Source organism: Dendropsophus ebraccatus, chromosome 14, assembly GCF_027789765.1.
Source record: "Dendropsophus ebraccatus isolate aDenEbr1 chromosome 14, aDenEbr1.pat, whole genome shotgun sequence".
NCBI classification, from domain to species: Eukaryota; Metazoa; Chordata; class Amphibia; order Anura; family Hylidae; genus Dendropsophus; species Dendropsophus ebraccatus.
In genome coordinates this window covers 13,188,531-13,214,978 of record NC_091467.1, presented here as the reverse complement: position 1 = coordinate 13,214,978, position 26,448 = coordinate 13,188,531, and the positions used below count along the sequence as shown (strand labels likewise).

The window sequence follows — 26,448 nt, the reverse complement described above, 5'->3', positions numbered from 1 at the left end:
ATAGTTGCCAGCTGAACTTACACGATGCCGCTATGCCGGCTCTTCTATCTAAAACGTAAAAACCGTAACTTTTTCTATATTCCCACTATGTTCTGACCCGTCCGGCAGTGACGTCTTTGTCTTTATCAGCACTGCTTACATCAACAGTCTTCAGCCATAGAGATTAAAGCTTATACTGTCCATACACCAATAATGGCATAGCACATCCTCTGTTATATATATGTCCTGTTCCTATATATTCTAACATAGGAGTTATCTGGAAAGTTGCTCTTATTTGGTATATCCAATAGTCCCATTCTCCCAGCGCATATACTAGATTCAAGGAATAGAAAGACTATGATGTCCTGGCCCACAGGCATGCACTGAGCAGTATACTGCATGCAACCAGATCTCTGGGTAGCCCTAGCCGCACAGCGCCACTCCGTTCTACCATAACGCATTGGTTGTGTAGCCCTAACATCGCTAAAAGTAGTCTGCGATTTTATTTTTATTTTTTTTATTAAATAAGAATAAAGTAACTCTGAAATAAATATTTCCGCTTTAATGTGTTGTATATCTGTACAAAGGAAAAAAAAAATTGCCTATGCGCTGTGCTACCCCATATGTTCAACTTGTGGGTAAAAAAAGAAAAAAATAAGGAGGGACAGAGCCCCGAATGAAGGATGGAGAGCCATAGAGTAAAGAACAGTGTCCTAGAGGTTACTATGCAATACTCTGTGTAGTAGAGATGGGGAACCTTTGGCCCTCAAACTGTTGCAAAACTACAATTCCCATCATGCCTGGACAGTGATGGGAATTGTAGTTTTGCAACAGCTTAAGGGCCAAAGGTACCCCATCCTAGATGTATAGTAAAAATTCAGCTCATTCAGGGCTACAGGAAGTCAGTGCTGATGTATGGTATAATATAAAAAAAACAACACTAAAAATAAAAATATGAGAACAGAACATCTTGTTGGTTACGGGCGGCAACAGACCCTAAGACTACAAAACTGCTTCACCTGGGCCAAGGCACTTTTTGCCATCACAGCTCTGGCCTTCTGAAAACTAGAAAGTGATCCGATAAGTAACTCCTCTAAAAATACATAGCACTAAAATTTAAAATAAAAAATAAAATAAAAAATGCACGCTTAAAAGAAAACTAAAAACGATCCTGGAAGATAAAATGTAGAGCCGACAGAACCCTGCGTAACCGAACCCCCATGACCGTGAACGATCGGAACGCAAAAAACGTTCACATCCTATCAAAGTCTTATAGCAGAATAGAAATAAAAAGAAAAAAAAATAAAAGAACGTCCGAAGGGGCGACCTGTTTCACTTGATCTGCGGGGCTGATCTATCATTGCTGATGGTTTTCCTAAGCTTCACTCCACGCTTTATCATTGAGAGCATATCGTCCTGGTGTCCGACCGCCTCACTATTGCTGGTGGGTTCGGCTTCGCTCGTGCTTGGGGTAGGTGTAGCGGGTGTTGGTGTGCTATCTATTGGTCCCGGGCTGATCGCATACGCTTTCTGCGGGCTCAAGGGCAGCGGGTTGACCCCTTGAGAATAGGAAAAGGATTGCTTAGGTATGAAGGCACAATATGTTGTTTGTATGGCGTTGAGGCTTTGCGCCGAGGAACACAGCCCTGGCTTTATCTGGGCGAGATCCGATCTATGATCCTGGATGTAAGGGAAAGCTTCGCTGTTCGTCCTCTCGCCAAAGGGATTCACGGGGGCATCTGGTAAGGTCGGGGTTTTAACTGGCACCACCGGAGTTCGGATGGGTATCGGCACGCCGCCGATCGTGCCTCTCCTTAGAGTCGGCTTGTTGGAAGGTTTCCTCTTTATGGTGGCGATGTAAGATGATCGGACGAGTGGGTCGGGCTCGGCTAAAAGGCTGACGGTGGACGCGGGCCTCTTGGCTTGGAACATTCTTCTGTAATTCTGGCTTATGTCGCTGTTTCTGGGAATAGTAGACGACTTGTCAAAATCCAATTGGTCGGTTTCTTCTTGTTCTCCGTGCAGCGAGATATAATCGTAGTCTGCAACTGAAGAGAAAAGGGGAAATTAAATACAGAAAAAAAAACCCCTCAAAATCATAAAATATTCTCATTATCCATCACACAAAACGTTAAAAAAAAATTAAGATAGTATATTGCAAAGCTGCTTACGATCACAACTCCTATTGATTTCTTAGACAAAAAAATTGTAACAGTGCCTCTGTAATCAGTGCAGGTATTTTTGTATATAAGATAACATATTTTTTAACGTTTTCTATGTTTAAATCAGTGTTATACATATGGCCACTAGGTGTCTCCCTTCACTGCGCATGTGTACAACTGCTGCATGTCCACATTCAGTAGCAGAGGATGCTGGGGGTGCTTGCATTGTATGGTCAACTCTCCTGTCAAACAGCACCAAAACCTCTGTAACCACACAGTGACATTATACTGACTGACTGAATTGTTACATAACTAAGAGCATTGTCTCTAGTGATCTAGTGCATGACCTTAGTTGTACCACATGTCGATCTAAAGCAGTAACAATCCTGTGGGAATAAAATGTTGGATTAATCTGCCGCTACTGTACCCATAGCCCAAGCTTTAAAAAAAGAAAAAAAAAATGAAGACATGCTGCATATCTGGGTGACATAAGATGGGTCATAATAGTAGGCAAAATTCCAGTATTGACAAAGCCACAAAATGGGTAAAAAAACCAGCTCAGAGTCACAAAAAGCGGCTTCCATAGGGAGCATCAGAAGTGCGTAAGAAGCAAGGGTTAAATTATACAGATACCTGTACATTGCTGTGGACACCACTATATAGGTAACACCCATTATATATATAGAGGAGGGGACACAGTAAAAAAAAAAAAAAAAAAAAAAAAAAACACAAACACACACTCTCCTGCCCTGCTCCCATGCCTTCTGTTTTATTACTCTTCACAGCCAAGGCAATTCAGCAGAACATGCCTGCTCAACCAATTACTGGTTGCAGCAGATGCGGACTATAATAGGTCCGTTTCGGGCGATAGCCCGGGGCCCTGAGCTCCTGGGGGGCCCATGGCCACCCAAACAGACTTATACTTTCAGTGGTGTATTATCTCCAGACTACAGTTCTGCCATGATTTGCATAAAAATCGCTGCTGTTTAAGAGACTTTTGCACAAATCAGGGCAAAACTGCAGCCAGGAGACAATACAGTAACATTAGAGAACATACTGAAGGACCTTATCATGTGACAATGATGTCACCACAGGTCCTTTACAGGCTGTTTTATGGAGGAAAAAGACTAAAGCTAGTGCCGCCATAGTTACAGTAGGTTGGGGGGAGGGCCCAAGCTTGGTGAACAGCCCAGAGTCCATGGTAAAGTTAATCTGCCCCTGGGTTGCATCGGTGTTGGGCAGGTCCCGCTGAGTCATGCCATCTTGGCGGCAGGGAGATGTAGTAGAGGACTTGGAAACAGGGTAGATGAGTATCACTTTTTTTTTTATTGCTTCCCCAGCTTAATATATAAACTTTTAGGATACCAGATACCAGTATTCCAGTGCAATCACCAAAGTGCAATGCTGATTATACAGGCCGTCTGGGGCATTGAATGGGTTAAGCTTTAAACATCACCACCCAGCAATAAGAAACTACAATGCCCATGGAACATGTAGTTATACCAGGAGAAAAATACAGGGAAGGGGCTGAGCACAACATTGCAGGACATGACAGGCACAACACCACATTATATAGGAAATGGAGCAGCCCAGTCCAGTCTAATGAAAAAGCAGATTCTTACCAAAAAGAGAGGGGTCCTTCTTTAAGGCTGTGGAAAGAATGCACATACGTTGGTTGAGACACCAAGAACATGTGAGGTAGATGCTTACAACATGCTATGTGCCGCGCTCTGTCCCTATATTCACAAAGCAAGTCACGACATAGTCTGGGTTGTTGGGTTTTTTTGCAAATTTTTGACTTTGCAATAAATCGCCATGTAATCTTGATTCCTTAAGCCTAACCATGTTGTAATGTTTAACTACTTTTTTTTTTGCAGAATAAAATTTTTTTAAATTGTCCTGTTCTAACCACTATAATGTTTTTTTTTTAATTTTTTTTTTTTTGTGCCATGACCTTTACCATTTACTTTATGTCCCTCTAGGAGACTATTATAAGCAACCACTGCTGCACAGCAATGATCAGTGAGATCAGCGCTCTGCTTGTACAGCCTTCCTGACTCTCTATCAGATCGCCAACTGGGCAGCCACGAGGTAAGGAGGAGGCCTCCGGCTGCCATAGAAACTAATCAGCACAACTGCAGTCACGATCGGAGCGCTGAAAGGCACAGCACCTGTTAGTGACTCTTATAAATGCCCTGATTGCCACTGACTGTGGCACTGAAGGGGTCAATTGACAGACATTAGCATGATCGCTAATGTCGGTCATCGATTGTAAGTGCCAGCGACTAATTGCAGCCAGTACTCAACATCTATAAAAATCATAATCTATTAATCATAAAAATTATGATTGGTCGACTTATGGTTGCTGAGACCCCCTCTGCTCGCTACTATGAGCGGGTAGAAGTGCTCAGCTAAGCTCTTCTCTCTCGCACTACAGGAGACAGACTCTACAGTAAGTGAATAGACCTGCATGGTGGGTGCATCTAGGTCCTGTGACACAGATCTGGAAGTGAATGTGATGCAAGTGTACTTTTACCTAATCGGTCGCGGTTTGAACACTCAGATCCTGATCAATCCAAACAGCGCCGCCCAGGCTGTGTGTGGTATTACAACTTGGCTCCTTTTACCTTAATGGAACTGGAAGGATGTAGCTATGTCTTTTCTAATGATAGATAACCCCTTTACCATCCATACTGCAGGAGTGCAGACCGAGATCAGTCAGGTATCTTAACACAGTATATGAACAACTTACCATGAGAGGGAATGGTATCGTCGGAGCATGAAGGGGTAGTTGTCTGTGTGCTGTACCCGCTGGAGCAATGCAGAGAGTCACGACTAAGTTGTATCTCCGAGTTCAGGCCTTGACTTAAAGCCAAAGCCAAGTGATCACGTGCAAGTTTCGGCTGCAATATCAAATGGATAACATTAACACCAATAACCAAAGAGGAGAAGCAATCCCCTAAATATATACTACAATTCTAAAGGGGCTCCCCACCTATATATTCTTATAACAATATGGATAGCATGGCAGTAAGGGATTAATGGTGCTTTTACACAGAGATTTATCTGAAGGATTTTTTTGAAGCCAAAGCCAGGAATGGATTTGAGAAGAGGAGAAATCTAAGTCTTTCTTCTATGACCTGTTCTCTGTTTATAGTTTGTTCCTGGCTTTGGCTTCAAAAATCTGGCAGATAAATCTCTGGCTAAACACACCATAAGGCTCCACAAGAAGCATCACCTGACCTCTAAGACTCCCTAACACCAGCTTGGTTGTCTCCCCAAAGAAACGCACTCTCTCTTCTCTCGGCTCTAAGATCTTCATAATGCAGGAGACAAGAGAGTCCATCTCCTGCAGCCAGGTGCAAAAGATATTGAGCCAGGGAGTAAAGCGCTTAGCCAAGAGAGTAAAGCGCTTAGCCAAGCACTTCTCCCGACTGAACACCCTGACTCTAAACAATCACAACTTTCTATATGTCCCTATGACATCACAATAAGCTTTTTAGAGTGACAGTGCTTATATAAGGGGTTGTGCGTCCACTTACAGGGAAACTAACTCCAAAAGGTGGCACTAGACATCAGGCACTTTTGTGGTCTCCCCAAGAGGAAACTTTACCCCTAAAGGTCCCTATACACCTTATAAGTCTGTTGGCCGTAACAGTACACTCATGGAGGGTTTCGGCCACCAGTATAGGGTGTATGGTGGTTTTGTGACCGTCCACAAACAGATGATGTTGGTGAAGAAAGGGGTTAAGGGTGATGGAAAAAAATCACTGCCTGACCCCTTTGTCCTGGGAGAGATAAGCCACAGCCAGAGTTCTATGGCTGATTCTTAACCCTTACCATTGAGAAGACAGGATCGCTCAGCTGTGCTAACCGTTCCTGTGTATAGGAGAGATAACTGATGTCTGAACGCTTGTTGAAGGTGTATGACCACCATAAGACCTACATCTTATTATGTAAGGATAACTAGCAGAGAATGTGAAACCTACCTTAGCCATGACTTGTGGCGGAGGAGCTTTGAATACATCATTGGTCAGGTTTGACTTCAAAGTGCCATTCTCTCCGCTGGGTCCACTGGTGGGAGACACCTGCTGACTGCTGTTCATCAGCTTTGGATCCTGTAAGCAGACAATCAAATGGTTGAGGTGTTGGTGCTGAGACCCCCGCCAATCGTTACATAGAGCGGGGAGAAGCGAGTAGCTGAGTGCTTCTCTCTCCAGCTCGCTGCAGGAAACAGGCTCCACTGTAAGTCTATGGAGACCGTCTCCTTCTACAAGACAAGAAAGCAATCGAGCCGGGGGTCTCCGCTATGTGCTTCTCCCCACTCTATGTAACAGGACGAGGGTCTCAACACCCCAATTAAAACCTTTTGACCTTGTCCACCTCATCTTATAAGGACAATGTAAATTTCCCTTCTTCAGACTGAAGTGTGTGTATGTGACATCCCGCAGCGGCACAACCTCTGTAAGGAGCAGGAAAGTCTTTAGTTCAAGGACCAAATGTCAAGAGGGACTTCAATGTGGAGGACTCCCTCCGCTGCTCTGTCATTTGCCTGGCGGGAAGAGCGTAGGTTGGCAGCTACTGACGTGAGGAGAGGAAGTTTCTCTGTGGTCAAGTACTGCTGAGGGTGCTTCAAGGGGAGACTGAGGAGACTCATCTGTACCGAGTGCCCCGTGTCCAACATCAGCATGCGTATGTATCTGCTGTAAGAGTACACGGCCACAGACTGAACTGAAAGTCATCACGGCCACCAAATAACATCTCAAAGGTTTATTAAAGGGGTTATCCAGGATTAGAAAAACATGGCTGCCATCTTCCAGAAACAGCATCGCTCTTGTCTCCAGTTTGGGTGTATGTTTTGCAACTTGGTTCTATTGAAGTAAATGGAGCTTAAAAAGGTATTTCAGCGTTTTTTTTTTTCTTTCAGATGAACTGGTGTCAGAAAGTTTTATAGATTTGTAATTTACTTCTATTTAAACATCTCAAGTACTTATCAGCTGCTGTATGTCCTGCAGGAAGTTTTCTTTCTAGTCTCACACAGTGCTCTCTGCTGCCACCTGTGTCCATGTCAGGGACTGTCCAGAGCAGGAGGAAATCTCAATAGAAAACCTTTCCTGCGTTACAGACTGGAAAGAATACATCACTTCCTGCAGAGCATACAGCAACTGATACGCACTGGAACACTTGAGATTTTTTTTCTTGAAGTAAATAACAAATCTTTGGCACTTTTTGTCACCAGTTGATTTGAAAGAAAGTTTTTATTTTGCTAGAGTACCCCTTTAATTGTAATACCACACCCGAACTGGAGACCAGAGCGATGCTGTTTCTGGAACATGGCGGTCATGCTTTTCTAAAGTTGGATAACCCCTTTAATAGTGCAGGCCATTATTTCAGCGCACAGCAAGGATTTAAAGGGGTTATCCAGTGCTACAAAAACATGGCCACTTTCTTTCAGAGACAGCACGACTGTTGTCTCCAGATCAGGTGCGGTTTGCAATTAAGCTCCATTCACTTCAATGGGACTGAGCAGCAAAACCCCGCCCAAGCTGGAGACAAGAGTGGGGCTGTCTCTGGAAGACAGTGGCCATGTTTTTGTAGTGCTGGATAATCCCTTTAACTGAATAGCCCCTTCTCCACCCTACACTGATCAGGGCCACAGCGGAAGTCACTGACCTCTGTTTTACGGATCCTTTGTAGGACTACAGTGTTGAAAACCCAATTAAGGCCATGGGGGGTACAAGTTTAGCGTTGTCAGGGATCTCCGCTCATAAGCCTCCCCCTTACAATATCATCTTTGGACAAGTCAGGTGATACATAGAGGTGTTTATTTACCTGGAACATAGTCTCCAGCATTATGGTGGAAGATGGACGCATGTGAAGGGTTTCCATTGAGCTTGAGATTGAGTCCATAGACGGGACATGTCTCATTGATCCGTGCAGGTAGTTACTGTTGACAAATACAAGAAAATTTTTTTTTTACTATTTTATCTCATAACACATGACAAAGTGGACTATTTTACTAATGCCTACTATGAGCAGACTGCTACTTACTTCACTGAACTGTCATATATATTTTCAAATCAACTGGTGTCACAAAGTCATACAGATTTGTAATTTACTTTTATTGAAAAAATCTCCAGTACTTAACAGCTGCTGTATACCCTACAGGATGTGGTTTATTCTTTCCAGTCTGACACAGTGCTCTCTGCTGCCTCTTCTGTCCATGTCAGGAACTGTCCAGAGCAGTAACAAATCCCCGTAAAAAAAACTCTCCTGCTCTGGACAGTTCCTGAAACGGACAGAGATGGCAACAGAGAGCACTATGTCAGACTGGAAAGAATACACCACTTCCTGCAGGACATACAGCAGCTGATAAGTACTGGAAGACTTGTAAGTAAATTACAAATCTGAATACCTTTCTGACACGTCGATTTAAACGATTTCTGTTATGTCAGGGTTCCCCTTTAATAACTTTCCTCCATTTTCCTTGTTGAGCTTTCTATTAAAGGAGAAGTCTGGCCAAAAGTATTTTTATATGTTTTATAGGTCCAGTAATAGGTCAATACTTATGGAGAGTTAGACAAATTCCTAATGTAAATTATGGAAAATGAACATATACTGCTATTTCCCGTAATTTAGTAGATCAAGCAGGGTACAGATTCCCTAAAAAACCGTGACGTCACGAATCAGGTGTAATTCCTATGGAGAGTCCAGCAGGGGGCGCACTATATGTAGAAGTCTATGTTGTGTATTGTATATGCAACTGTACATAATGTATCACAGGGACACATGGCATCTCCCTGTGATGGCACTGAGCAGGGAGGGAGAGAGGTGCCCGTACATCTACAACTACCACCCCCTCCCTTCCTGCTTGGTGTGTGGGACACATACACACTACTACTCCTCCCATCATCTGCTCATAGTATCGGCAGGAGGGAGGCAGGTGGATTCTGGTGGTGGAGGGAGAGATGTATGTATGTGGGAATTGTAGTTCTGCAACACAAAGGTCCCCCTATCCCTGTCCCATAGGTACAGATCCTTACAGCAGTGTATGAACAGTCACATATATGTCAGTGTAAACCTTGGACACTGTAGTCAGACTAATACATCCCTAACAAGAAGCCTTTTATTTCAGCAAGCCCCGGTGACTGATCCTTCTGGTCACAAGAGATTATTATTTCACCCAGTCAAACACCTTTCTATTGGAATGTAAAAGTAGACGGCACCTGGGAATGGAAGACATCCGATATCCGAGCGGGCTAGGCACCGTGCTGACCTATGGTAACCTTCATTGATTGTGGAATCTAAGCCCCCCCCTCCTATATAGAGGCTGGGGGATTAAGATATTGATGGCCGGCTAAAGTTACAAAACGTTCGAAAGAAGAATCTACCCCGATGATCTGTAAAAGGCTTTGCTGATGTCACTCTATTCAGGACGGGAGCTGCTGACAAGACACAAATAGCCGATCATGCCAGAAACGTTCCAGTTCACTAGTGCGAGCGGATGATAACGCGTCTGACCACTAGATGGCGCTCTCTATCTATTCCTGCTTTGTGCTTAGCTTCCATTGCATAGAGGTGAAACCTGTGGAGCTGGGATCATCTCACTAACTAGCTGCTTTTCTCATATATTACCACTTTAAGTAACCAATCATTCCTAGTTGGAATAGGCAGTATGGAGGAACATGCTTCATACTACACGCTGTACGCTGCCATCACGTGCTTAGTGGTTCACCATGTTATGGAGCTACTCTCCCCTTGAACTACTGTTGTCTAGAAAAAATTGTTCTGTAACAAGAAATCTGATGGAATCGGACAGAAAAATCATGAGATGTGAACAGAGAGTTTGGCCATGTAGCAATGTCTATGGTCAGGCACCTTGGACTGCAGCTTCTCTCCCTTAAAGGGGTTGTCCAGCGAAAATCTTTCTTTCAAATCAACTGGTGTCGGAAAGTTATATAGATTTGTAATTTACATCTATAAAAAAAATCTCAAGTCTTCCAATACTTATTAGCTGCTGAATGTCCTGCAGGAAATGTTTTATTTTCAGTCTGACACACTGCTCTCTGCTGACATCTCTGGCAGAGACTGGAACTGTCCAGAGCAGGAGAGGTTGTCTATGGGGATTCATAGAAAACAGAGTTCCAGTCTTGGCCAGAGATGACAACATTTCCTGCAGGACATACAGCAGCTGATAAGTTTGGGAAGACTTATGATTTTTTTAATAGAAGTAAATTAAAAATCTATATAACTTTCTAATATCAGTTGATTTGAAAGAAAAAGATTTTCGCAGGACAACCCCTTTGAGAAACAGAGTGGGGCTGCAACTGAACATGCACAATCCTTTGATGCCACAGCAGCATGTATTGACAGTGACCTCTAAAGAGGCACTGTCACAATTCTTTTTATAAAGAAATTAAAAGGGGTTTTGATTGCAAGCAGCAATGCAATATACTGAATTTTTTTTTATATTTTCCATGTTTAAATCAACGTTGATTTTAAATACATATGACCACTAGGTGTCTCCCTTCATGTTACACTGTCTTCCATGCTCCCTCAGTGCTGAGATTTGGTCTTTTCTCTGTTAAAGGGGTTGGTCACTTTATAGTAAAATTGCTCAGTGTACAGTATTAGTAAGTGTACTCAGTGTATATACTGACAGCAGCTCCCTGTGTACTCAGTGTATATACTGACAGCAACTCCCTGTGTACTCACTGTATATACTGACAGCAGCTCCCTGTGTACTCACTGTATATACTGACAGCAGCTCCCTGTGTACTCACTGTATATACTGACAGCAGCTCCCTGTGTACTCACTGTATATACTGACAGCAGCTCCCTGTGTACTCACTGTATATAGTGACAGCAGCTCCCTGTGTACTCACTGTATATAGTGACAGCAGCTCCCTGTACTCACTGTATATACTGACAGCAGCTCCCTGTGTACTCACTGTATATACTGACAGCAGCTCCCTGTGTACTCACTGTATATACTGACAGCAGCTCCCTGTGTACTCACTGTATATACTGACAGCAGCTCCCTGTGTACTCACTGTATATACTGACAGCAGCTCCCTGTGTACTCACTGTATATACTGACAGCAGCTCCCTGTGTACTCACTGTATATAGTGACAGCAGCTCCCTGTGTACTCACTGTATATAGTGACAGCAGCTCCCTGTACTCACTGTATATACTGACAGCAGCTCCCTGTGTACTCACTGTATATACTGACAGCAGCTCCCTGTGTACTCACTGTATATACTGACAGCAGCTCCCTGTGTACTCACTGTATATACTGACAGCAGCTCCCTGTGTACTCACTGTATATACTGACAGCAGCTCCCTGTGTACTCACTGTATATACTGACAGAAGCTCCCTGTGTACTCACTGTATATAGTGACTGGGGCGGGGCACCACTCCAGTTACTGATTAGCTGAGCGGCCAGTCTATAAGCCGGGACATTTTCACCAGAGTTGTATCCCTTCCGGCGAGGGTCCCGATGCGACGACGCATCCCAGGCACGGGAGAGGTAAGTAAGGACTGGTTGTTATGTTTACCCATGCTCCTGCCGCCTCTCCGATTTTAGCCAGGAGCAGACTTCTGAGGATAAGTATATTATTAACTTTTGCTAATTCTATTAGCTCAGCAACTTACCAGGAGACAATGCTCTCTGTTATGTAACACGTCAGTCAGTACAATGTCCCTGTGTGGTTACAGAGGTTTTGGTGCTGTGTGACAGGAGAGCTGACCGTACAATGCGAGCACCTCAGGATTTTCTGCTTCTGAATGTAAACGTGCAGCAGCTGTATTAATACGTTGTGAAGACTTGTCCTGCTCCGTGCAAACACAGGAATGACCGTCAATCAATACCAGGCCATGTCTGTGAGCGCACAAAAGACTGGGACTTCCTGTCTTTGGTCTCTCCCCCCACTAGACCACCAGGGAAAGGGGGGGATATAATACATTTAAATGCAGCTGTCAGTTTTGACAGCTGCATGTAAATGTATAATTAGCGGGCGCGCCAATCGGACCACGTCCGCTAATAGCCGCGGTCCCGGGCTGCACATAGTACAGTTACGCCCTAAGGCAGGAAAGGGTTAAAGGGGTTATCCAGTGCTACAAAAACATGGCCACTTTCTTCCAGAGACAGCTCTCCTCTTGTCTCCAGCTTGGACGGGGTTTTGCTGCTCAGTTCCATTGAAGTGAATAGAGCTTAATTGCAAACCGCACCTGAACTGGAGACCAGAGTCGTGTTGTCTCAGAAAGAAAGTGGCCATGTTTTTGTGGCACTGGATAACCCCTTTAAGGAGCTGCCTCAGGAGGAGAGAAAACCAGTGTAAGGTTTTACTCTTCCACAATCTGATGCAGAACAGGATCACATGATAACATTGTGTTTATTCACGGTCAGTAAGACCTATACCCAGCGTGACGTCCCAGAGAGTCCACAGGCCATCTGTCTTCTCCTCTAAGCTCCTAGCGGCCTGCCTCCCCTTACTGCACCCATGTGAGGCCCTCACAGGTCTGAAAGCATTCATCCTTCATAAACAGCCTGTAGGTTCCATCACTAATCCTAACCGCAAGAAGGAGGAAAATCTCTCCTGCCAAACGCGGCCGTGCTGGAGGATCCTTACATGGCCATATACAATGAGGACACCACAACCTAATAACTCAAACATCTCCAGGGGGAAGAAGCGCCGACGTGTTACTACAAGGCTCCACAGTACCAGCCCCGCTTATGGTATAAAAGGGAAAAAACTTCCCCTGTTTATACACAATGGAAAATAGTAGTCACGAAAAGTGAGGTTGTGTGATCTGTAAAAGCACAGATCCTTCTAGCAGCCCTGGATAGTAAAGAACGGAGTATTCTTACTACATCAGGTGATCAGCCGGACATACCATACCGCCATGTGTAATAGGGTCAATCAATGAGCAAATGCTCAAGAAAATCATTGTTTTATGGCCACCCCCCCCCCTTTGATCTAGTGATCGTTCGGTAGACCTCCCTATACGTTGAAAGCGAGCGTAGATCGGTGCTAGTTTACGGCATGGTTTGGCTCATCTAATGCTATCTAAGGCTTTAGGTCCCCAGACACCTTATAGTTCAGTCGGCTGCGCCCACCACTCGGTATAAGGTGTATGGGGCTCTCCCAACCCAACCCCTTTGTTTTTGGAGAGATAAGCCACAGCCAGAGAGACGAGAACACAGGAACACTTGGCCGTACCAAACGCCCCCTGTGTATGGGGAGGACGGGGCTAGACGGGAGAGATAACCAATGGTTGTCAGTTATTGAGGCTTGTATGGAGACCTTTATATGCTCCCGTAAGGACTACAAGTCTAAGGGTCCTATTACACAGAGCGATTTTTAACGATTAACTATCGCAAACGAGATTTTATATCGTTAACCTGAAATCGTTCACCATATTACACAGAACGATAATCGTTAGTTATGATCGTTACTATGATCGTTATTACGATCGCTACTATGATCATTTACTCTATCTGATCCCAGCAAAACAATGAACAATGTGCAATTACACTGAGCGATTAGTGAACAAATGCGGAACTTGGGCGAACGAATGTGGAATTACAGCGAACGATTAACGATAATTTTAGGTTCAGATCTAAATCAACGATATACGAGTGATTTTTCGATCGTTGCCTGCAATTACACAAAACGATTGTTGATTAAATTCGAACGATTTTTCGCACGATAATCGTCCCGTGTAATAGGGCCCTAAGCCTTTCTTAGTAGTGGCAAAGCCTTTACATTATAGCACTCTGGACCTGAACAAAAAAATTCCGAATACATTGGATCTGGAGATCTACGGAGTGACTGAGCTCTCCAGGATTTATCACAACAATGGCCCTGTTGTATTGCGATGTCACATAATGGGTGGGGTTGTGTTGCGACAGCACAACTACAATATGTCTGGTGCAAGAAAACCATCTTTTGGTTCCAGGTCGCAACTCAAACACAACTTTGCCACCAACGACTCAAATGCAACTGTGACTTGTATGCAATATGGCTTTAAGGAATTACAATTTCAGCAATTCTCTAAAACAGGGATGGGGAACCTTGGGCCCTCCAGCTGTTGCAAAACTACAATTCCCATCATGCCTGGACAGCCGAAGCTAAAGCTTCGGCTGTCCAGGCATGATGGGAATTGTAGTTTTGCAACAGCTGGAGGGCCCAAGGTTCCCCATCCCTGTTTTAGAGGCTAAGCGCACCAGGAAGTTTTCCCATTAGAACATCTTGACCTTCCCCCTTCCACTCCGCAGTGAGCTTCTCGCCTTTGACAAAAGGGTCAGATGCTATTTTTAACAGCTGCTAAAAAAAAACAACAAAAAAACTCTAAACGCCTTTCCATTTGCTCTGCTGCTTTCCAACATCTGTTAAATCTCTTCCTCTCGCAGAGGTCCCCCAGCGAACTGGCAGCCTGACAGCCAGCGCTGCCATGTGCCTGCATAGATGGGCTGCTATCCCAACTAAAACACAAAAAAAACAACAACACACACATACACAACAAACACAGAAAACCCCACAACAAAAACAAAAGCGACAGAATCCAGAAGCTGAGAGAAGCACGTGGGGGATGAAAGCTTTTCCCTTTGTTCTGGAGGGGGGGGATGACAAAGGCAGCGCGGCTCCCAGGTCTTAATATAAAGGCCGGGACAGAAATCGAACCATTTTACAGTCACTACTGCTATGTAAACCTTATACACTATACAACTAGAAAAAAAAAAAAATTGCCATTAAACTTTTTGGATTTTTAGCTGTCACATACATGCAAAACGGCATAAACAGTCTCATAGCAAACCATGTAGCATCATACTTTGCATGCACAAATCTAAATACTGGTATACGTTACTCGCACAAAGATTTAATATAGTACCCACAGAGCCCACATTGTGACAAATGGTACCCAAAGGGTTAAATACTTTGCCCATACAGGGCCAGTCGGTGGCCACAAGGTGCCAACAGGAACCAGAGTGCAATATAGCGCTCACATTGTACCAACCACCCCCCTCAATAACATGACTCGGCATGCAGACTGTCAAGACAAAACCATTTTCTACCACTAGGACAACAGTGAAAAGGTATCAATTAAAGAGGTACTCCGACATTTTTTTTCTTTCAAATCAATTACTGTCAGAAAGCTATATAGATCTGTAATTTACTTCTATTTAAAAATCTACAGTCTTCCAGTACTTATCAGCTGCAGGAAGTGGTGTATTCTTTCCAGTCTGACATAGTGCTCTCTGCTGCCACCTCTGTCCATGTCAGGAACTGTCCAGAGCAGCAGCAAATCCCCATAGGAAATCTCTCCTGTTCTGGACAGTTCCTGACATGGACAGAGGTGGCAGCAGAGAGCACTGTGTCAGACTGGAAAGAATCCATCACTTCCTGCAGGACATAAAGCAGCTGATAAGTACTGGAAGACTTTTTTTTTTTTTTTTTTTTTTTTTTTTTTAAATATAAGTAACTTACAAATTTATATAACTTTCTGACTGACACCCGTCCATATGAAAGAATTTTCCCGCTTTAATAAGTATAAGTATATGTTGCACAAGGCCTATAATGAGAGTAGAGTTCTTAATGGGAATGATAATGATATGATAAATGTAATGGCCAGTACACGGAGTGTAGTATATGGCATTCTCTATTGTAAGACATGACATTACCCAAGGTAATCTATAGTCGAGAATAAGAATACATTAGGGCGTGTGCAGCACTAAAGTAATTCCCCTGGCTACAGAAATGCTGGAATCCTCTGTATAGTACCTGTTGGTGCTGGCCTTTCGTGATAAGGTTCCACTAGGTGAAGCGGGTGGGGTCTGATAAATGAAATTGTAATCCGAGTTCTTCAGATCATGTATCACCTGTGGAGGGAAATGAGAAAGAGTTCTGACTCACTGCTCATTGCTCTTTATGTTCAGTCTGGATGAAGATTAGCCGCCGTACTGTTAATACTCTCATTTACCTGAAAACATATATGAAGGATACACTGCACAATTTTAACAGGTTAAATATACCAGCCATTTAAAGGGATTGTCTAGTTTAAACAGATTACCATATACCCTATTAGGTAAATTAAGGATATATATATATAATATATATATGTAATAAATATTAGTGAACAAATAGGGGTCTCCAGTTCCGGAGCTTCATCTGCACTATAAAGGACAGCGCATCTGTGCTGTGTACTTATGTCAGCCGGCCGGCTGCCTCCTCTAGGGGATTCAAGCTGTCCCTGAAAAGGTAAGTCACGGCTTCCCTCCCATCTCCGTAGTTTAGTACTTAGTGTAACCCCTTCTCTGCTGATCTGCTGTTTCTTTCCTTTCTGCTCATACAGCACCCAGCAAAGCCAGTATATAAGTTGCCCCTTCCATCTCCATATCCCACCCAAGGATGCATTTGCGCAGTTAATAAAAACCATGTGAAGAATAAACCACACTGTTTTGGAGGCTGTTTAGGTGCTGAGCTGTGATTGGCCAGAGAAGTAAGATAAGGGAAGAACCTGTGTGTGTACTACTGATAAACAGTCCAGCACTGCTCCAACCCCCTAAAAGGGGACATAGCTGTGCACCATGGGCTCTATACCAAAAAGGTATCCTTTATGGTAATATAATGTTGCATATAAACTTTGAATCCTATATAATATAATGGTGCAGCGTTACCTTTCCGTATGACTCCCCCATCCCAGGTTAAAGGGGTTATCCAGCGCTACAAAAACATGGCCACTTTCCCCCCTCTCTTGTCCCCAGGTCAGGTGTTGTTTGCAATTAAGCTCCATTTACTTCAATGGAACTGAGTTTAAAATCCCACTCAATCTGGAATCAAGAGAGGAGAAAAAGTGGCCATGTTTTTGTAGCGCTGGATAAGCCCTTTAAGAGATAATTCACGTGTAAGTATAAAATGTGAGGATGGTGTCCTGTGAAATGTCTGCAGATTACAACGTGCGCACAGCTCGGAAACAGGTCAGAGGAAGGAACTAGGAGTGAGTTCATAGTCTGATAATACAAAGGACTATTGCAGGCCAGCTCTGCTCATATTCCCAGGACACCACGTGTGTATCTCGAGTGATAGGCCTCCAATTCCTGCTATGAATGAACCCGGCCGCCCATGATTACAGTCCTCCTGAGACGGTGCGGAGAGGGGATGTTAATAAAGACTACTCTCACAACTAGTCATTTACTTCTATCTTTATCAGGCGCTCTGCCTGGCACTGCCCGATAAGGCTGGGCGGACCCTCACCACTGGCATTTTTCATGGTCAATAAACCAAAAACACAAGTTGGTTTATAGGTAGACATACATACAATGATAAGATTACAGTCTTCACTCACTACCAGGTATTTAGTCAGAGTTATTTCCCAACATTAGGAAACAAACCAACAATGAGCTGGGGGGGATAATATCTCCCCGCTATTATGGTACTCCGTATTTAAAGTGTTATTCATGATTAGAAAAACATGTCCCTTTAGTCCCCAGTTTGAGTGTGGGGTATTGCAGCTCAGTTCAACTAAAGTGAATGGAGCAAAGTTGTAAAACCGCACACAACCTGAGGAAAGGGGTGGCGCTGTTCTTTAAAAAGGGCAATTTTTTTCCCCTGGATGTAGTTGTAAAATTTAGCAATTAAGTTTGAAATATCCTGCATGTACCCCTCCCCCCCCACTAGTCAGAAAAAGGAAGTCTGTGACTATGGAGGTGAATCTGATACCATACTCATTATAAAAGTTGAGCTGCCATAGCAGACGCAGCTGTACAGATATATGTTATAATAGCTTAATGCTTAAAGGATTGTCACTGGCTGGGGTTGGACCTCAACAGATCGTACGCTAATGGCCTATGATAATATATGTGAGTACTATGCCAGCCAATCCCATCACTTTATTGGAATAGTCCGTACCTGCTCGCTCAAGGGGGGTAGTTTATTTGGTTCTAAAGTCAAACTTGTCAGGTCTTCAAGGATGGTCTGTAAGTGAGTTATTTCTCCCAGCATGCCGATCTCTTCATCCTACAAAAAACAGACAGCATAGCAATACTAACCAAGCCACCAGTATATAGTACATGTATAACCAAATCATGCCAAAGATTTTCAGAAATGGTGCGATTCATGTTCCAAACCGCTGACACTGTTAGGGATCATTCACATGTTCTATAAATATGGATGATGTGCTACGGAATGGAGTTCAGAGCTCCTGGTATCAGTATTCTTTATGATGCTGGAAGCTCAGAAGCTGGTTAGATATTCGTGCAACTGTACTGACACAGCGTACAGACTGCTCTATGCAAGGTACCATGTGTCTTCTTGCTCTTACAACTATCTAACTAGGGTAGGGGCAATAAGGCATCCGAGTCTTCAGTACTCTGGGATGCCTCTTTGATGCCTGGCACCAGAGAATGAGGCACAGACAGATGTATGACGGGTACCATGTACCTCCTTGCCCTAACAGTGTCAGCAGTTTGGAATGCAGCTATTGGGTTCCCTTTTACCATAATCATGGCGGGAGTAAAGATTTTGGTGGGACCAATGGTCTAGGGCAGACGTGTCAAACTCAGGCCCTCCAGCTGTTTTGAAACTACAATTCCCATCATGCCTGCACAACCAGAGCTAAAGCTTTGGCTGTCCAGGCATGATGGGACTTGTAGTTTTGCAACAGCTGGAGGGCCTGAGTTTGACATCCCTGGTCTAGGGGGTGTCCAACTCTCCATTGGGGAGACAAGGATAGGGCATGTTTGCAATCATTTTGTTCTTGGAGGGATAAGTCAGTAGAGAGGAGCGAACTTCAAGCTGAAATAAAAATTTTGGCATTTGATTACCGGTGGCAAGCTGGATGCAGCCCTAGGGGTGCCTGGAAAACATCCTATGGCTGTATCCATGTTTTAGGGCTGCATCCAACTTTGCATTTTGGGTTTGGACAACCTGAACATACTGAAAATTAACTCATCTCTAGTCATCAGCAGGGGTGTCTGGAAGAGTCTTACATTTTCTTTTTTCATTCAGAACATATAGACTTATGGTGCATTTACACAGAACGATTATCGTTCAAATTTTTGCAATAACGATCACATTTGAACGATAATCGTGTAAATACAGCGAACGATCAAGCGGTGAGCGAGAAATCGTTCATTTTGATCTTTCAACATGTTCTCAAATCGTTGTTGGTCCTTCACTAAAAATTCGCAGATCGTTTCATGTAAACAGTCTTTCACCGATTTACCCTGTGTGTGAGATGGGCTTAAGCAATCTTAAAACGGTCGCAATAACGATTTTTCCAAACGATATATTGTTGCGTCTAAACTCTAAACGTTATAAAAAAACACATCGTTAGTTCGAAATTGTTAATCGTTGGGCGAATTATCGCTGTGTAAAAGCAGCATTAGCTAACGGTCCTATTCCACGGAGCGATAATCGGCCCGATTTGGCCGATTATCGCTCCGTGGAATAGAGACAACGATCAGCTTGTGTCATCGGCTGATCGTTTATGCAGGTGCAAACCTAAAATCATCGGGCACTGACTGCGCATCAGTGCGTGGAATAGCGATGCGCAGCGGGCGACCGATGATCTTACCTACACATGTTGCAGGTCTTCTCCTGTGCTCCTTCTTCTTCCCGGTCCCGCGCGCAGCAGCAGCTTCGGTGTGGCCTGTCTTAGCTGACAGACCGCTCAGGCAATCACTGGCCAGGACCGCCGCGGCCAGTGATTGGTTGAGTGGTCTGTCAGCTCAGACAGGCCGCACCGAAGCTGCTGCTGCTGCGCGGGACCGGGAGGGAGAAGGAGCACAGGAGAAGAACTGCAACATGTGTAGGTAATGTATGGTGTTTAAACAAGTGCTGCAAGCACATCAGTAACGATGTCCCTGCAGCCCTTGCTAAACGATTATCGGGCCTTGTAATAGGCCCAGTAAACGAGCGCCGATCTAGCAGATCGTCGCTTGTTTACATTATTGATCGGGCCCCCATTGGTCCATGGAATAGGACCCTTAGGGCCCTATTCCACCGGACGATTATTGTTCAGATTATCGTTAAATCGTTCAAATCTAAACGATAATCGTTCGGTTGAATAGCAGTTAACGACTATCGATCAAACAAAAATCATTGATCGTTTAATAAGACCTGGACCTATTTTTATCGTTGCTCGTTCGCAAATAGTTCACATTGAATAAAAAGTTGTTCGCAGTAGTGATGAACGCAACAGCGACGACAAGACGACCGCAAGAACGATCATAATTAGTGATTATCTTTCCATGTAAAGGGTGAAAGATTTCAGGTCTTTCGTAATAGCGGTCGTTTGGATCGTTTATCGTTAACCATTATGCGAACGATAATCGTCCAGTGGAATAGGGCCCTTAGACTATTAGGGACATGAGAAGAGAACCATTTCCTGAACAATCGTTTGGCCAACAGCTACCAGCTGTGTGCGCTATAAACAATCAGGCCTCTATGGCAGATGTCCCCAATCTACAGCAACTACAACTCCCAACATGCTATCAGGACTTACCAAGACCGGCTTTAGAAAAGACACAAACATGCAGAAGCGCCCTCGTTCTTCCACCAACGCCCGATACACGGCCCTCTTCTCCGTTTCTTCAAGGAGCATGTACTTGTCATTGACGTCTTGCAGGACGCTGTCCAGCTGCATACGAGCATCATCTTTGCCTATGGGAAAAAACAAAAGACTGACCTTGAAAACATGACCTCGGCAGATGGGGGGGATCTGGCGCTCATGTTACCTCTCACCATCTTATCTTTAGTTTACATATTAGAATAAAGATGTCCGATAGTGTAATATATGGAGCAGTGATGGTGAGAATCAAGCTACGAGATAAGATTAAAAGACCCAAACAATGCAGAACAGAACACTCCTCCATGTACACTGGCCTTATATCTGGATTCAGGACTGTGAATAAAGTTATGAATCTTCCACAGTCTCTCGATATAAAACGGTAAAGCGGCACAGTTGTATTTCATCGACATCGATATGATTTTTAATTATGGTGCAGAACCTCCTTCAGCCTCCAGGTGTCGCTGTTGCAGCCGTCTATAGAGTTTATTGGCTTACGGCTACAGCAAACTCTGTAACGTACATGGAAGCTTCAGTGGAAAGAGTGATCCACTAACCCCCGGGCTGTAAATTCTAATTATTTATGATCAAATTAAGTTGCAATCATTGCTATGAAGTAATTGCTGACTGGCATTTCATAAGAGAGCGGCTATAAACTACACCATGTAAGGCTGGATTAACGCTCGCTGCTTATCTGTACTATCCATTCCCCCCATTCATAGGATCAGTGATACAAGGACCCCCCATTCATAGGATCAGTGATACAAGGACCCCCTATTCATAGGATCAGTGATACAAGGACCCCCCATTCATAGGATTAGTGATACAAGGACCCCCCATTCATAGGATTAGTGATACAAGGACCCCCCATTCATAGGATTAGTGATACAAGGACCCCCCATTCATAGGATCAGTGATACAAGGACCCCCTATTCATAGGATCAGTGATACAAGGACCCCCCATTCATAGGATTAGTGATACAAGGACCCCCCATTCATAGGATTAGTGATACAAGGACCCCCCATTCATAGGATCAGTGATACAAGGACCCCCCATTCATAGGATCAGTGATACAAGGACCCCCCCATTCATAGGATCAATGATACAAGGACCCCCCAATCATAGGATCAGTAATACAAGAACCCCCCCCCCCCCCCATTCATAGGATCAGTGATACAAGGACCGCACCATTCATAGGGTCAGTGATACAAAGACCCCCCTCATTCATAGCATCAGTGATACAGGGACCCCCCCATTCATAGGATCAGTGATACAGGGACCCCCCCCCCAATTCATAGGATCAGTGATACAAAGACCCCCCTCATTCATAGGATCAGTGATACAGGGCCCCCCTCATTCATAGGATCAATGATACAGGGCCCCCCCCCCCCATTCATAGGATCAGTGATACAAGGACCCCCCCATTTATAGGATCAGTGATACAAGGACCCCCCCCCATTCATAGGATCAGTGATATAAGAACACCCTATTCATAGGATCAGTGATATAAGAACCCCCCATTCATATAATCAGTGATACAAGGACCCCCCCCCATTCACAGGATCAGTGATACAAAGACCCCCCTCATTCATAGGATGAGTGATACAAGGACCACTCATTCATATAATCAGTGATACAAAGACCCCCCCATTCATAGGATCAGTGATACAAGGACCCCCCATCCATATAATCAGTGATACAAGGACCCCCCCATTCATAGGATCAGTGATACAAGGACCCCCCCCCATCCCATTCATAGGATCAGTGATACAAAGACCCCTCATTCATAGGATCAGTGATACAAGGACCCCCCATCCATATAATCAGTGATACAAGGACCCCCCCATTCATAGGATCAGTGATACAAGGACCCCCCCCCATCCCATTCATAGGATCAGTGATACAAGGACCCCCCATTCATATAATCAGTGATACACGGCCCTCCCATTCATATGATCAGTGATACAAGGACCCCCATCCCTATGATCACATCCCATACAGTTCACCACTATAGGCGAGTCCCACTAGTATGGTGCCTAGGGCAAAGTTGCCTTATTTATGGTTTTATAGCGTGGACAAACCCTTAAAAGAATAAACGCCACTCAAGAATGCGGAGGAACAAATGGTTGGAATGACGGCCTCCCTGCCTGCCCCTCGCACAGCTGACACGCAGCAGCTGTACCGTCATATGTGCTGCACATTACTCAACAGTAAAAATACTCCAAAAAGATCCATAAGAACCCGGCACTAGGGCTTCCTCACATACAGCATTGGAGTTTTCTGCTGGTATTAAATCCCAAAGAGGGGAGAAGCTTCTGGCAAGAGAAAATCCTGACACAGAAATACAGAATTTCTAATAGTTAAAGGGGCACTCTGGTGATAAAAAAAATTAAATGAACTGGTGCCAGAAAGTTATTTATATAGATTTGTAATTTACTTCTATTTAAAAATCTCAAGTCTTCCAGTACTTATCAGCTGCTGGAAACTGTCCAGAGCTGGAGAGGTTTTCTATGGGGATTTGCTCCTGACATGGACAGAGGTGGCAGCAGAGAGCACTGTGTCAGACTGAAAAGAATACACCACTTCCTGCAGGACATACAGCAGCTGATAAGTTAAAATAGAATTTACAAATCTATATAACTTTCTGACACAAGTTCATTTAAAATTTCTTTCCCCTTCGGACTACCCCTTTAATATTTCATAAGGCATGGGAGATGCTGGGATTTACTCTATATGCTAACGTGACTTCTATCACAGCTTCCATTATACAGCCCCTGGTCATAAGAGACTCTCGAGAATCCAATATGAGACGAGTCTGGAGCCGCTGCAGGGATTTTAAGTTACTTTAATTAAATCTCTACAGGGAATGGAGAAGCCGTGTATCCAGAAGAGGGATGATCACCTAAAGATGATGGAGTATAGATGAAGGAGTCCCCCATCACAATGCACAATGCAGGACTCTGTAGTGCAGAGCGGATTCTATTACAGCAGACACAGCATAGACACTGTCAGCCGTTGGAGGTATACAGCACATGTGCCCTGCTTTACCTGAAGCCATCTCCTCTTACTCAGCTTTGTGTCTTATAACAAGTGGAAAGGATGGAAACTGAAAAAAAAGTCTCCAAACAGAGATATCCAGGGATGAACGGAAGAAGCATATGCCAATAACATACAGGGCTGGCAGGAATTTCTTAGGCATAGGACATTGTGTGGGGAAGCCTTAAAGCTTAAAGCCTTAAAGAGTCACTGTTTAAATTTTTTTTGCATAATAAAGGCGATTTTAAGAAATTTTGCAATTGGGTTTATTAGCCGAAAAATGCATTTTTATCATGAAAAAGCAGTGTGAAGCTCTTCCCCCTGTCTTCATGGTTCTCTTATGGAGAGGGGAGGGGTGGAGGGAGATGAGGCACCAAAACAGGACAACAAAGAGTTAATTTACAGCTACATCAGCGAGCTATCTCCCCTAACAGTCAGCACTGACCTCTCTGACCTCTAAATACAGGCTTTCACACAGGTCCCACTGTGTAATCCTTTGTTCTCTGCTCTCTGCTGGTGACTTATCTTCCTCCTCCCCCCTCCCCTCTACATAGGTTACACAGGGACTGATGTAACAGAGTCAAGATTTCCTAATAATGAGCAGTGAATATGAGAGAGAGAGAGAGAGAGAGAGGGGGGGGGGGGGGGGGGAGACCTGGGGAAAGTCTTTTTGAATGCAGATAATGGCATATTTGCCTAACAAACCCAAATACAACATTTCTGAAAATCGCCTGGACTACAGAATTCTGCAAAAAAATAAAAATAAAAAAATACGACAGTGACACTTTAAGGGACTTAGAAAAACATGGCTGCCTTCTTCCAGAAACAGCTTGAATCCTGTCATCAGTTTAGCTGTGGGGTTTTGAAGCTTCGTTTCACTGAAGTGAATGGAGCTGAATTGCAATACCGCATACAGCACAGGAGTGGCGCTGTTTTTGTAAGAAAGTAGCTTAGGTTTAACCCTTTAAGACGAACACTTCACATATCTCTGGCTGTGTTCACACATGCAGTAACGCAATGAAAATGGAAAGTAAATGCATCATTTAATTGCAGTAATTAATCATTTCACCAGCAGGAGGAAGTGGTGTATTCTTTCCAGTATAACACAGTGCTCTCTGCTGCCACCTCTGTCCATGTCAGGAACTGTCCAGAGAAGAAGTTTTCTATGGGGATTTGCTGCTGCTGCTACGGACAGTTCCTGACATAGACAGAGATGGCAGCAGAGAGCGCTGTGTCAGACTGGAAAGAAAACACCACGTCCTGCAGGACATACAGCAGCTGATAAGTACTGGAAGACTGGAGATTTTTAAATAGAAGTAAATTACAAATCTATTTCACTTTCAAATGATTTCAAAGAAAAAAAATCATCCCTTTAGGGTACAAACACACTGGGCGGATCCCTGCCTTGTACACTCCGGCTTGCTTCAGGGGTTCCCGGCACGTCCCGCTCAGCCGGAACGGGACCAGGTGAAGTATACACTCTGGCGGCGGGGGGTTAACGGGGCGGGCTGCTGACTTTTGTCTGCCCATAGAGTGTACAGGGCAGGGATCCGCTGCAGATACGCCCAATGTGTTTGCACCCTGAGGCTGGGTTCACACTACATATATTTCAGTCAGTATTGTGGTCCTCATATTGCAACGAAAACCAGGAGTGGATTAAAAACACAGAAAGGATCTGTTCACACAATGGTGAAATTGAGTGGATGGCCGCCATATAACAGTAAATAACGGCCATTATTTCAATATAACAGCTGTTGTTTTAAAATAACAGCAAATATTTGCCATTATGTGGCGGCCATCCACTCAATTTCAACATTGCGTGAACAGAGCCTTTCTGTGTTTTCAATCCACTCCTGGTTTTGGTTGCAATATGAGGACCACAATACTGACTGAAATATACGTAGTGTGAACCCAGCCTCAGGGTAGCTTCCTATGTACCGTATTGCAGCAGATTTAAACACAGCATCAGATCCGCACCGTCAAATCTATTGCAGATCTGCAGTAGATTTGATGCAGTGTTTATTCATTCATTTAGTCAAATCTACCTAAGGGTGCGTTTACACGTACCGCATCCGCATCGGATTTCATGTCTAAAATCCGCTGGAAATTCGCAGGTATTGTTCTGCGTTGTTTCCTACTGCGTAAAAACTGAATGTGTGTGCGGATTGCGGATTTTACGCATCAATTTTTTAGACAGCCGGGGAATAAAATCCGCTGCGGAAATTGTTTGCGATAGATTTCAATGGGAATAACAATAGCAGCGGATTTCACTGCGAGAAATCCGCTGCGGATGCGGTACGTGTGAACGCACCCTTAGGGTAGCTTCACATATACCATATCACAGCGTATTTTCTGATGCGGATCCGCAGCAGATCTGCAGCATATTTGATCTAAGTAACTGAACACAGCATCAAATCTGCTGCAGATCCTGTACGTGTGAACGCACCCTAAGGTAATTTCCTTAAGTACAGATAAAGAATCCTTTTAGCTTGTGTTTCATTCACAGTGGGTGCCGGGCTGTACCCCACCCAGGCTATATAGCATGAAAGTTTCGGAAGCCCTGCCTATGAGTGTTTATGCTGCAGTCTTACAGGAAGGCTCGCTGCTCGCTCCTGCATTCACAGCATGTCTGCAAATGGGAAGTTTGGAAATGTTGGATCCAAGTGATAGTCTGATTTAAGTTCAAGAATGTTCTTA

At 44.1% G+C, this 26,448-nt stretch overlaps 1 protein-coding gene across 2 annotated transcripts in view; it reads right to left on the bottom strand.

Annotated features, from left to right (window-relative positions):
- Positions 1-515: 515 nt before the first annotated feature.
- Positions 516-26,448, bottom strand: part of LOC138771776 (protein MTSS 1-like) — a 108,453-nt gene continuing 82,520 nt past the window's right edge. Inside the window, exons 7-14 of one of the 2 annotated variants that reach the window (XM_069951766.1) lie at positions 20,652-20,809; positions 18,056-18,163; positions 15,929-16,026; positions 7,974-8,088; positions 6,131-6,259; positions 4,894-5,044; positions 3,764-3,790; positions 516-2,027 (exon numbers count right to left, since the gene is read on the bottom strand). In XM_069951766.1, coding sequence (XP_069807867.1) covers positions 1,312-2,027; positions 3,764-3,790; positions 4,894-5,044; positions 6,131-6,259; positions 7,974-8,088; positions 15,929-16,026; positions 18,056-18,163; positions 20,652-20,809 — 1,502 coding nt within the window. In that variant the 3' untranslated portion in view covers positions 516-1,311. The remainder of the gene's footprint in view (positions 2,028-3,763; positions 3,791-4,893; positions 5,045-6,130; positions 6,260-7,973; positions 8,089-15,928; positions 16,027-18,055; positions 18,164-20,651; positions 20,810-26,448) is intronic. The other variant, XM_069951767.1, reaches the window with a different exon arrangement.